This window comes from Pogona vitticeps, chromosome 14 (assembly GCF_051106095.1).
Source record: "Pogona vitticeps strain Pit_001003342236 chromosome 14, PviZW2.1, whole genome shotgun sequence".
Classification (NCBI taxonomy): domain Eukaryota; kingdom Metazoa; phylum Chordata; class Lepidosauria; order Squamata; family Agamidae; genus Pogona; species Pogona vitticeps.
Window position 1 is genome coordinate 17,896,188 of NC_135796.1, and position 12,708 is coordinate 17,908,895.

The 12,708-nt window shown below is 44.7% G+C and overlaps 1 protein-coding gene across 1 annotated transcript; it reads right to left on the minus strand.

Annotated features, from left to right (window-relative positions):
* Positions 1 to 765: 765 nt before the first annotated feature.
* On the minus strand, positions 766 to 10,496 carry HPD (4-hydroxyphenylpyruvate dioxygenase). The gene is made up of 14 exons (XM_020802733.3): positions 10,368 to 10,496; positions 9,930 to 9,956; positions 8,611 to 8,673; positions 6,763 to 6,867; positions 5,797 to 5,839; positions 5,564 to 5,646; positions 5,370 to 5,459; positions 4,825 to 4,928; positions 3,937 to 4,014; positions 2,414 to 2,576; positions 2,027 to 2,098; positions 1,817 to 1,939; positions 1,561 to 1,677; positions 766 to 980 (listed from the first exon to the last, which is right to left on the minus strand). Exons 1-14 carry the CDS (start codon positions 10,368 to 10,370, stop codon positions 870 to 872), a joined length of 1,182 nt encoding a protein of 393 aa, XP_020658392.3. The 5' UTR covers positions 10,371 to 10,496; the 3' UTR covers positions 766 to 869.
* Between the last annotated feature and the right edge of the window lie 2,212 nt (positions 10,497 to 12,708).

Genomic DNA, 12,708 nt, shown 5'->3' on the forward strand with positions numbered 1-12,708 from the left:
AGACCTGTGTGCTTGGTTAGTAGTTTTCAAGTAACAATTTCTTTTAGATTTGGACCCTGTGTTGAGATCACAGGGAAATAATTAGCTGTCAAGATTCGAAAGAATGAATTCATTGAACTCACTGAAAATACTCCATATAAAAAGCTGTTTTTCTACACTTTTTCTGGTTTTTGGGGGGGTAGGAGGTACTTTTTTAAAATTCTTGGAGTTCCTTCAAGGCTGTTGATACTTTTCTCTTGTGCATAAATTGTCCGGATTTGACTCTAGAATGACAAGCACTCAAGCTTTGTGATATGATAGACATTTATTAGAAAAAGTTGTGAACTACACTCTAAAAGGCAAGGGTTTTGTTTGTTTTACTTTTTTTGTATTTTAAAGTGTTTTTCCCTTTCAAAATACACATTTGAAATAATGTTTTGATATTTTTCTGAGCCATAAAGGTACAGCAAAAATTCAGGAAGAGGAGAGACACTGAACATCCGGGCTGTGACCAGTCAAAGTGAGAGCTTCCATGGACAGAAACAGTCTACCTGCACACCTCCTAACTAGTGGATGCTGGAGTCAAACAGCGGGATAAAAGACACTCGTCGGTTCCCTATTTATCTTGAGAGGACATCTTCACAATTAAAAAAATTACAAAATTTATATTTCCCTTTCGGGAATTCTCTCATCAGGCCATGTGTGAAGTTTTCCCATTTTTTCCCCCCATGGCAGCCATCTTGCAGGGGGGGAAAACTTTTCAAAAAACAAACACAATAAGAAATGTTCATGCTCTGAATTGTTTTATTCCACCCCAATGAAAAAAACAACAACAGAAAGAAGACTTTTGAGCTAAGAATCTTTTCCCTGCCTTACATCAGACATCCACCCTACATGAACCCTGATTCTCCGTTGGGTGTCAAGATGGTGAGGTTTCCGCGGGCGTCTTGATCGGCTTCAATTGCTTCGAACAAAGATTTGAAGTTTCCAGCGCCAAAGCCCTAGAGGCAGGGGAGGAAACAGAGGAACAATTAGCATCAATTCCTGGTTTGGAAGCATTAAGCTGTATGTATGCATATGTAGCCCACTGAGGTTCAGAAAGCGTTACCTTGTCTTCCCCACTGAATATAACAGTCGGGTTCCCTAAAACCCACTCTGGTAGGTTGTTATTTGCCATCAGTGAATTGAGGGATCTCCAGAATTGCTGGTCCTTAACTGCCCTGCACAGTTCTTGCAAGCTGAAGCGCGTGGCTTCCTTCCGGGAATCGATCTGTCTCACCCTTGGTCTTCCTCTTTTCCTGTTGCCTACCACCACCACTCTGCTCTAACATGAATTAAATTCAAAATGGCTTTCTGTGATCAGTAGTTCACACCATATATGCACAGAGAAGCAGAAGCACTAAAATTTAATTCATGTTATTTGCCTCTGCTCATACTCTCTTTTCAAACCTCTCCTTTTCATCAGGCTAATAATGTGCAAGGTTTTTAAACAGACATGGAAGTAATGTCACTTCTATGCCATCCATGAAAATGGTTTTGGGTTCCGTCTACGATGGAAAGAGCACCTGATATGAAACACACCTGGTGGTTGTGTCGCTGTATGACCTCAAGGAAGACTGTTGGTCTGTCCTGAACAGTCTTGGTGAAGATCTGGAGCAGGTACCCCTTCTCGTCAAAGTCAACTAAGATTCTGAGTTTCTTTGAACAGAAAACAAGAGAAGAATTAAAGTCTTTACAACTCAGAGCACCAAATATCCAGCCCCTTTCCACTCTTTCCATGCAGAGGACTCCCACGCCTGTAGCCACTAGGCCACACTGCCCTATGTTACAAACTGACTTCCAGTTGATCGATGTTCTCTTTCACTTTGATCTTGGCTGATTTCAGCCTCTCCCGAAGCTGCTGGTAGTAGGTGGACGGAACAGTCATGAACTCTAGGCCTCGTTCTTTCAAGTTGGTGATCTGGAACGAAACATTATGTACAGGTTAACATCCCACAAGGTGGGCAGCTTGGGAGAAGAATCATAACGAAGAAGGAAGATGTCTTACCGAAGTAATAATGTCTGAAGTATTGAGCGCAATGTGCTGAACACCTGGGCCTCCATAATAGTCAACATATTCCTGCGCAACAGAAAGACAGTAAAGCCGCCTACAGATGCACTCTTATTATATCTTGCTGCAAAATAGCAGCAGACTAGTTCCCTACATTTGGTGTGAAATGCGGATGTGCACTGCACTGACTGGCTAGAGCTGGTGCCGTCACGGATTCAGTCCCTGTTCCCATTTTTGCCAGTGACTGGGTTTTTGCAACCAGTATGTGGCTTTCAGTTCCTTTTCCCTGAGACAAATACGACCCTTAACTGTAAGATACAAAAAGGCTGCTCACCTACACAGTAGATGCTGGAAGTCTAGAGGGTTGGGTGTTGTTGTTTTTACCTGGATCTGAGATTTCTTCTTCCCCATTGCAGGCTCATTAATGGGCATTTTGATGGACTCTTCGTAATTGGCCACCACAATAGACCGGAGGGCACTGAATGCTGTGTGCATCTGCTTATCATCCACAGACCAGAAGCGATGGAACAAGAGGTTTTTCTGGTACCTGTGAATGGGCAGGCAAAGAGGAAACAGAAACAAGTTGGCTCGTCTTGTCGAGATCAGCAGTTTTATGCTCCTTAAGTCAATGTGCCCTTTTTCATGCAGGGTCTAGTCGTGTTACGTGTACAGTGGTGCCTCACTTAACGATTGCCCCCCATTACGGTGAATCCGCTTTACAACGATCTTTTTGAGATCGCAAAATGATAGTCTAAATGGGGGAATTTCGCTTAGCAATGATCAGTTCCTTGCTTTGGGAACAGATTTTCGCTTTACGATGATCAAAAACAGCTGATCGTCGGGTTTTCAAAATGGCCGCCGGGTGCTTAAAATGGCTCCCCACTGTGCTTAGGGACAGATTCCTTGCTATACAGGCAGCAAAAATGGCCGCCGTGTGGAGGATATTCGCTGGACGGTGAGTTTTTACTCCATTGGAACGCATTGAACGGGTTTCAATGGGGTTTTTAATTTTGCTTTACGATGTTTTTGCTTAACGGCGATTTTCCTGGAACGGATTATCGTTGTTAAGCGAGGCACCACTGTACATGCAAACCCCCCCCCCCCAACAACAACCCAGTTCAGGCCAGAGCATTAAAGGAAGCCCGGGAGAGACCCCTACCTGAACCACTAAACTGCTACAGCTGCCAGACAAGAGCAGTGAATACTGAACTAAATGGCTCGGTTTCTTCCAACATGAACAACAAATTTTAACAAGCAGCTGCTTTTTTGGAGCATCGAGTATGGCCGGTGCTGAGAATTGGTTTCATCGTATGTATAACTGAATTTGCTTGGAATTAAACTTTTTGTCGTTTAATTCTAGATAAAACTGCATGGTATCCTTCCTCTCAAGACAGAGAAGACCATCAGTAGATGGATCGGATCAAAGCCCTCTAAGGTCAACCAGCAGAGTTGGCAAGACGTTAATTGGGCCACAATGAATCTGCCACACATGGGAAATGGGACATGTGAAGAAGAGGGCAGGATCTTCGGAGTCAAAACGGTGGAGGAAGCTGCTTCCCTTCCCTCCACATTGAGCTGAAGGAGACATACTGGAATCCACTGAGTAAGTGAGAGCTTTTCATTTCTTTCAGCCTCTGCACACACAAGAATGTCCACACTCTCAGTTCTGCTTAACTAGATTTCCCAAACTAGGACCGCGCCAGACATGTTGGACTGCAGTCCCCAGAATCCTTAACTAAGGAGGCTGAGGGTTGCAATCAAAAACGTCGACAAAGCCGCCAGCCGAGGAAATCCACTCAAAGCGTCCTGCATCCTCATCAAGGTCAAACCGAGTGCCCCCCCAAAAAAGCTCTAGCACCATTTGGTGGAATTTCTTCATGAACGTTTATTATGATAGGGACTCTCACCATTCTGCCACTGGGACCATCTCCTGATCTGGCTGGTTCCCCACTACATGGTCAATGAAATTAAGCTTTGCAGGTGGCCTGGAAAGAAAGCCAAAACAAACAAACAAACAAACAAAAAAACACCAACAACTGAAATTAGAAATCAAGGGTGTTATCAAGACCCTGGGTTTCCCAAGAGATGAACAGCCATAAACATCCACCTTCCTATAATTAAATGTTCTTCTAGCATTTTTAAAAAGATAGACCTCTCACATTTTTCATACCTTGTACACAGAACTATAATAACTACTAGCAAGACCGTTCTGATGCAGCAAACCAACAATTTTTTTCCTCTCTGTGTGAATGAGACAACAGGTGTGTCCATAACACTCATCAGAGGAGATCATGCGGCTGGCTCCTGGAATCTGGCAGGCAAATCAACATTTGCTGACAACACATAATGTGTGACTCGCCCTAGAGATGTAACATTTCTGAAAATGTCCATTCCCCCCCCCCCCGGAAAAATAAGTTTTCACCCCTGTTGCTTTTCCTAGGGGAAAAAATGGATTTTTTTGGACATTTTACATCTCTTACCCACCCTAACAAATCTTTAAAACCAGAATATTATAAACTGACTGAACTACAACAAAATATTGCAGGGGAGAATGGCGCTATTCAGAATGCTAACTGCTCCACTACTTTACCCCTCTTCCCGCTGCCAGCTTGGTTTTCCCATCAGTTTCCACCATCTCGAGAGATTGTTTTGGTAGCTCCGCATGTACTTCTACAAACCTGTTGCTCCCTCACTCTAGCATAAGAGGGGCTCCTTTTTGGCTACCCCATCAATCGCACTCGGAGCCCGAACATCAGAAACAGCAAGAATGGCCCGAGAAAGGCCTGAAAACTTACAGATTTTTCAGCAGCGGATCCTTAAAGAGAGGCGGCTCGAACCCAGGAAGAAAAAGTCCTTTGTAACCCAGCTTTTCTATTAAGGTGTGTGTGGTATCACCATACTAGAGGAAGGAGGGAGTAAAAAAAAAATCACAGCATTTTCATATCATCCTCTGGCAGATCTTATTAATTTGTGGACCCAGATGGGAAAAGTGCATAGCTTTCTGACAGAACATGTGCTTTACAGACTGTGCAAAAATTTCCTTTTTGGACAAAAACGTGGCACTACAGTTTCTAGATAGATCTGAATTCTGGCAATGATCTCTTCTCAGGAATTAATCCACTTAACCCCTCCGTTTCCAGCCTTAGCATTGCCTACATTGCTGCAAAATAAGCATAACACAGGTCTCCTTTACAAAGTTTTTGCTATGATTCCCGAGGAAATGTATGCAAACCGCTAACACACGTTTATCAACCATCATCATTCCTCTTAATTTTATGACTTCTCCGACTCACTGAGATTTTTAACAGCCATTTAGAAAACAATGCTTTCCTTTTCTTACCGTCTGAATAACTGCAAATTTAACTCTCCCGTACTTATCTTCCTCTATCCACGGTTCTTTTACTATTCGGGCCCCACGCTCTCTGGCTTTCTGCGCAAGGACGAAAGAACACAAGCAGCACTTATTAGGCAAAGCCTGAGCCCCAGGCAGCCAGCCTCTGAGCTACACAAGGCTATGCTCCGGCGGTGGCTTACCTGCACGATGAAATCGCAGTCCTCCACTTCAAAGGCAATATCTTTGACACCATCCCCGTGCTTCACTAAGTGCTCGCCCATTTCTGCGCAGCAAAATATATAAAAAAGGAGCAAGAAGGATGCTATTACTCCCAAAAGGTGGTGCCTCCGAGGTCAGCGGCAGGAGGCCACAAAATATTCAATGCTAGGAGTGTTTATCCTAAGACATTACTCCTCTTAAAGCTTGAAAGTACCTTGGTTTCCAGGGTTGAGGGCTGAAGAGAAGACAAATATAATCTGGAAGAAGAAAAAGAAGAAGAGTCATCCTTAAGGAGCATGTGGATCAATGATCAATAAAAGTGTCAGAGCAAATTCATGTCCAGGTCACCCTTACACTTCCATGCAGATGAAAATTTAACTGCCAGGTAGGGGCAGTGGAGGCGGAGCAGCCGATATGAGATATGTTTGCAACACAACGTTTGAACCTCATCTGCTTTAATGGATCAACCTCTGTTGGCTTCAGCGCCAGCCTCAGGCAGGTGGGTCGGTGGTGAAGCACGGGGCAGTCAATGATCAACCTCTAGAGAGCTGAGGGTTCCCCACTTCATCTTTTTTTGTTGTTTATTTAAAATAGCTTCATATTGTCCTTCAATTTAAAATATCCCCTTGACGAACGCTAATATTATTTGCAGTGAAAAAAGGGGAATACTAAACCAAAGGCAACACCAAATGTATGCAACAGACCCTTAACGGGTTCAAAATCAGTTTTAAAATGCCCACCGGTTTCGAACTGGCTTTAAAAGGAATATAAAGCTGTGACGTGAATCACAACTCTCTTTAAACCTTCCTTCTTCCTCCAATTTCAGATTGCAAACATCCGCATTTTTGCTGGTTCCATCTGAATGGGCAAAGCTGGCAAACCAGCATGCACCCACTGGTAGCCGCCAGCCACCAAGGGCAGAAAACAAGCATTGCGTTGTAGCCGAGCCAAAAAGTGCCTTTTCTCCTCCGTATCTTTCTCAACACAGGTCTCTCACAATCCTTGACCGACCGCTTGCCGCTGAAAGGAGCTACCGCCACAAAGATCTGAAAAGCCAAAAAGTCCCGTTCCCCCCCCTCTCCCCGAAGCTATTCCAAACAGGTACAAATGTGGCCACACTTCACTGGTCACAACACCACAAGATCGGTTTTATCCCAGCCCCGTCTTGCGTTCATCTCACCTTGTCCTGTCTCACCACGTGCGACGCCACTTCCCGACTTCCTGTCTCCAAACCTCGGTACGCAAGTTCTTCAAAACCCATTTTGTTACAATAAAAGGAGGCGGCCTTTGAAACACACAGGCAAGAGTGGTTTTTTAAAATAAATTAGAAGCGTAATAAGGTCTTCTTCACCCCTGATCTACACAGTTCTGCACCCGTTTCTCATCACAGAAGATTTATTTTTCCCCCCTTAGGAGTGAAACATTCCTAAAAAAATAGTTTTGAAGTCATTTCCACCTCACGCAGCTTAGTATTTTTCACTTAGGTTCAATTGTACACAAACTTTTCTGGGAAGGATTTCCAACACTGGTTAAGGTTGCCAACTTTTTCTGTGGTCCCTGTTCCTATGCATAACAGCTCCAGTAGCGGGAGCTTTTCCAGGGATATCTGTGAAGCCCTGGGGGAAAGCTTCACCCTGCTTTAACGTCTGCACATTGACTTTCACTCAATGCCCGAAGAGCATTATATTTCCCTCATTATATTTCTCAGTGGCGCAGAGAGCAGAATCGTCATCCGTTTTTGCTGACTGATGGAAAATAACAGCTTACAGAGCCGCCATTAGCTAGCCTCGTCTAATCCCTTAGCAAACTGCTAGTCTACTTTTTCAAATGCAGGTCTTAAAGGCAATAAAGCTTTCTTGGATCACAAGGGTGCCCTGGTGCCACAAACCTACCGCATGCTTTGAAAATATCACTGGGTTTATTCTCAGAACACCACAAGTCTTTAAGATAATGGTTATCTTCCTGAGACGCCGGTACCCAGTAGCGAGGGTGAATCTGTACCAGTTACTTTTCTTCGGATTACTGGTTGGTGAATTCTTGGAGCTGTAGTAACACAACTTTGTGTGATGGACTTGAATACAACTCCCATCATTCCTGGTAATTGGCTCTGCTGGCTGATCCTGATGGGAACTGGAATCTGATAACATGGGTCCCTATCCTTATAGGTGCAGCACAGGACTATTGGACAGGCTCCAAGTTCTGGATCATGCCCCATAGGCCATGAATTTGTTGTTAAAACCTTTCACAGAGGGGCACCTCTGTTTTCCTCTTCCCTCCTCCTCACTTTTTCCTTCTCTGTTATGTCTTTTGTATTACGAACCTACCGAAAAGGGTCATCTGGATGTTTTTTTTTTTTACACATAAGTTCCTTTGTTAGTCATATGTTGTCTGCTTTAAATAAATAAGAAAGTCAGGCGAGGGGGAGATTTAGATTCCCGGAAATAAAAACGGAATGAGCTAACATGATGTCTTTGTCAGCTGAAGAACGGACGACAGATAAACAAGCCATCAAAAGGGAGATCTGGGGTTGGAATCAGCATGGTCAAGAAGAACCATTCTATCTGAGGGATTCTGGAAATCTGTCTTCCGAAAGGAACTTTTTTCCAAGTTCTGGGCTTCAAGGGCTGGGATGGGGCTCGGAATCAACCCACGCTCTCTTTCTGAGCCTCCCCACCCTGCCCAGTACACCCTCTAACTGGCCTCCCAGCAAACAATCAACAGAAGCTCTGGGTTGCATCAGCCTGGAAGTCCAAAGAGCGTTCTTGGTGTGCAGCCTTCCTCCCAGCCGGGCCACACATGGTATGCGTGGAGCAGAGTCCGCCCCCCAGGCAACTGCACATGCTGCTGATTAAATGCAGGCTCCCCTCCCCTCGACAGGATCCAATCGCAAGAGGGGCTGGATCACAAATCCTGACACACCCCTCCCCTTAACAAACAAAATCAAAGTCAACCATCTCCCCACCGCCAACCCCCCCCAAGCTCTTGGCAACTCTCACACACACCCCCGTGGGCTTCCTGGCACATTTACCTGCTTCGCATTTCCCACCCAGAAGGTTAAGGAATGGAAGTGAAGGAACCGGCCTTTTTCGGGCTGAGGAAGACATTAAAAAGAAGAAAAGAAAAGAGTCCATGATCAACTATAAACCAGTCCGAGTCCTCAGAAGTCACTTGCAGATCTCCCAAGAGGCCTAAGCAGGATTAGAACTCAAGACCCGTGCCAAGGGGAGCTTTGGGTTCAGAGCTCCCACTCACTCAAAATGGCCAATTTCTGTCTGGCATTTTTTGTAAGACACTTTCAAGATCAAGGAAGAAGGAGCCAGCAAAGAGCGGTTACCGCCAGGCGTCCTCTGAAATTTCTCACCCCCCCCCTCAAAAAAAAGTAACTTTTCAAAGTGCTGAAAAGCATAACATTGGGGTTTTATATATTTATTTGACCGCTTCCCCATCGCCGATCATCGCTAGGGCTTAGATTCAAAGGCGTCTGATAACCTTGTCACTTTAACTATTATGTAAGTCTCCCGGAAAATATTGATCTAACTCCATGTAGGGAGTGATGGGCTGAAAACTGTATACGCGTGATCAGAGTTGATCTGCGTCATCCCCTTAAACAGGGTTTTGAAGCCAGACTCCCTTTCCCCCACTTTTTTTTTGTCTTGTAATACTAGTTACTTGCTATCTCTTAAAAGGGGCTATCATTCGGAGGCAATTTCCACTGGTTTCAAAGGGTCAGCATCTCAACCTGGTTCATATGGAACATGGACACAATCCAGTTCTGTGTCGAGATAATCATCTTATTTCTAAGGTCCCATTGATGTCAACGGAATCTGGGGATGGTTTCACGGTAGCTTCAGAATCTGAACGCAGAACCCTAGTCATGAGCCCCACTGCAGTTCAACAATGGCAATGCACATTTCTTCACACCATGATTATGAAACTCAGCGTAATAGTAACATCACGTTCTAACCTTCGTATATTATGACATCTCACATGGCTCTCTAATACGCTTTTCACAAAAATCCCAAAACTGTAAAGCCTAAACATGACATTTGCAATTATTTACTGTATTTTATTTATTTATTAAATTTATACCCCAGCCATCTAGACCGAAGTTTACATATTAGGTACAGTCATTCACTCCCGTCTGAGTTACTACCGTACATGTGGTCAATTCGGAAATAAATGTATGTTTCTTATTTAGAAGACAAACTCTTGCAAAATTATAAAGGTTGCTAGTAGACCACTACATTGTCTCTTTTACCTAATGGCACATTTCCCCAAAACCACACCATCAACAGACACAATTTTTCTACAGCAGAAAAAAGAAAAGCGACTGCATTTTGCGCTTACCTTCTCTCCTTTATCTGTGTATGTCGTCTAGCAATAAAGATCAAAAGAGAAGAAGAATTAAAATGTTAGTGGCTCTTTGCACTTCTCCAAGGGGGGGAACCCAGTAAAATTACAGTCAGCTGAGCATTTTAAATAATGTGTCACACAGCACTGGCAATACTAAAGGCACGCAATAAAGGAAAATAAAAATGGAAACTTCTATTTGGCTGACCATGCAAATTAAGTCTTAGCAGCATCACAACTCCCCAAATTGATTGGTAATTTCAAACGTTATCATGCAATGATAAACAACATGAACAGTTTGGAAAGTAAGACAGACCAAATCTGAAAAATAAGCTTTAAAAAAAAAAATTAGGAGGAAACAGGTCCAAGTTGATGGCCGCAGGATTTTTTTTTCCGCCCTAGAAAAGAAATAAATTAAGACGTCGCATGGCTCACCATTTTCGTTTCCTGTGGGAGCAAAGGTGATCACACCAAGGGAGAAAGAGAGCCTGGACAGGACTGAAATCTTTTTAATACAGCCAATAAAGCGGGAAAGCTCCTCCCGGTCTCCTCCTCTCCCAGATGGAAATTTTGAACACTTTAACCCAAAAGATACCTTGGCTTTCTCTCCACCGCCCTCACGTGTGATAAAACAGAAGTACAGATTCGCTGGCATTTTCGTTGGTTATGTCAGATCTGGAAAGTTAGTCGTGCAATTCACACCTGCGTTGTGACTTTGGTAACTGGCCTTCGTTTGTGACCTCGTAAATGTCCGATCATTTAAACAGCCCTGCTCAGATCCTGCATATCGGAGACCATGGCTTCCTTTACTGAGTCAGACCGACTCACATTCGGCCTTCCTCTTTCCCTGATGTCTTCAAATCCCCCAACCACTATGTTCTTCGACTTACGGTCTTCTTCAGCATTTTTATTTAAGCATGTGAAGGTTTTTGAGGTACATGAGATGTTCAAAGGGCTTCTTGCTGTATCCAGTATAGTAAGCCGGCTCTCAAGTCGGCCACTAGCCTTCGGCCTCGGTTCATTCATTTAAGCGGTTTACCTGGAAAAGTTGTGGGAAAGCAGGGCAACTTCTAAAGCTCTTGAGACCACGCGGGTCCACCCTTTGATCCTTCTCAAGCTCTTAATTAAATCAGTCACCCTTTATAACAGTCTGAAGGACTGCATTTCCTTGGACTGACGCCTCTCCCCCGCAAAACGACATGCTTCTTTATAAGAATTGGCAATTTTTAAATAAAATTAAAATGTGGGGAAGCAGGATCTTGCCCATCTCTCTCTCTCTCTCTATCTGTGTGTGTGTGTATGTGTGTGTGTGAGAGAGAGAGAGAGAGAGAGGTCAGAAGGCTGCACTTTGCCCACCCCTGATGTAAAGAGTAACCAGACTCATCAAGCAGTTGGAAAAGTTCCCTTTCGGACCCCAAACTCCCAGAATCTCTCAACCAACCTGGCCATTTTTTTTTGGGGGGGGGGAGTGAATTTTAAGTAATTTCGACAGTCTTCATCTTGCTATTATCAATGCTTCTGTCGAAAGCGAATGGAGGCCAACGTTCTGCCCTCGATACCTTCCTCGAGGCCGCTCCTTCGTCAAACTCTCCTCCGTTCAGCCTCCTTTGCGGGCATCCAGACATCCTACCTTCGTGTCATGAGAGAGAAAACAAAACAAGCCTTTATCCAATCCAAGAGAGGCGCAATCAAGGACTGTCTTTTATTTTAGGACAAACCGCTCTCCTTTGGAGGCCTCTCCGGTTTGAACTCTTCGCCTCAATATTTGTTACCACAGTTAGCAATAGCAAGAATCATCATAAACTCCGATCGCCCGACAGTCAAGGGTGAAGTGAGGATTTTTAAAGTAGCCAGGGGAAGCCATGGGGGGGGGGGGGAGGGAAAAAAGTTTCCTGACCAAACTCAAGCATGTGGAAACTGATTTAAACCAGAAGGAGTGGAGTTTGGGATGCTCCGGGATGGATCAGCCCATATTCCAGAGGGTCTCGAGAGCAGCTCTGGTTTTCCGAGGAGGCACGAAGGCTTCCCTGGCACCAGAACCCGGCAGAATCTGGGCCCCTGTAACGTATGCCATTCATACTAGAGCCGTCAAGTGCAGCATTTAAGAGGCAGGTTGCCGGAGGGGCCAGCTCGGCTTCCAAAGGGGGGGGGGAAAGAACCCCTCATGGTCTGGCTTGTTTTTTTTTTTTTTAATTTTATTTTCATTTCTAAGATGGGGGTTACATTGTTACTTTGCAATTTTTAAATGCACCCCCCCTTCTAAAGAAGTGTTTTCTGTCTTCAGCACAGCTACAGGGGGGGCATCTTGATGACTGCCAGGAGTTGGCACCAGCCCGCAGCTGCCATCACTTCTGCTGGAGAGACTTGGCACCCATCTGGATTCTCCACTTAACCCTCTCCAGCAGCAGGGCTGGAAGACGGGAGGTCTGGGTTCAAGTCCATTGAATGTATTATTTTTTATTTCAGTCATGACACTGGCTAGGGGTTAACCTCGATCTCGAACACAACTGGCTCTCCTGCAGCCTGGCCAAGACTGGTCTGAAGCTACCATACGAGAAGACACGTGGCACCGTATTTTCCCCAATCCTGTGCCCTCCTCCAGACTACAAACCCCATCATCCGTCGGCAGTATTACTTTTTAAAAAAAAAATCAGGCGAGATACTAGTTTATACTTCCGTGTCCGTGTCGAACCACATACCCACGTGCAAAAGCCTTCACGTGAGTACGGCGCGCGTGCGCAACGCCCACCAGCCCAGAAACAATCCCCTTCTCAGC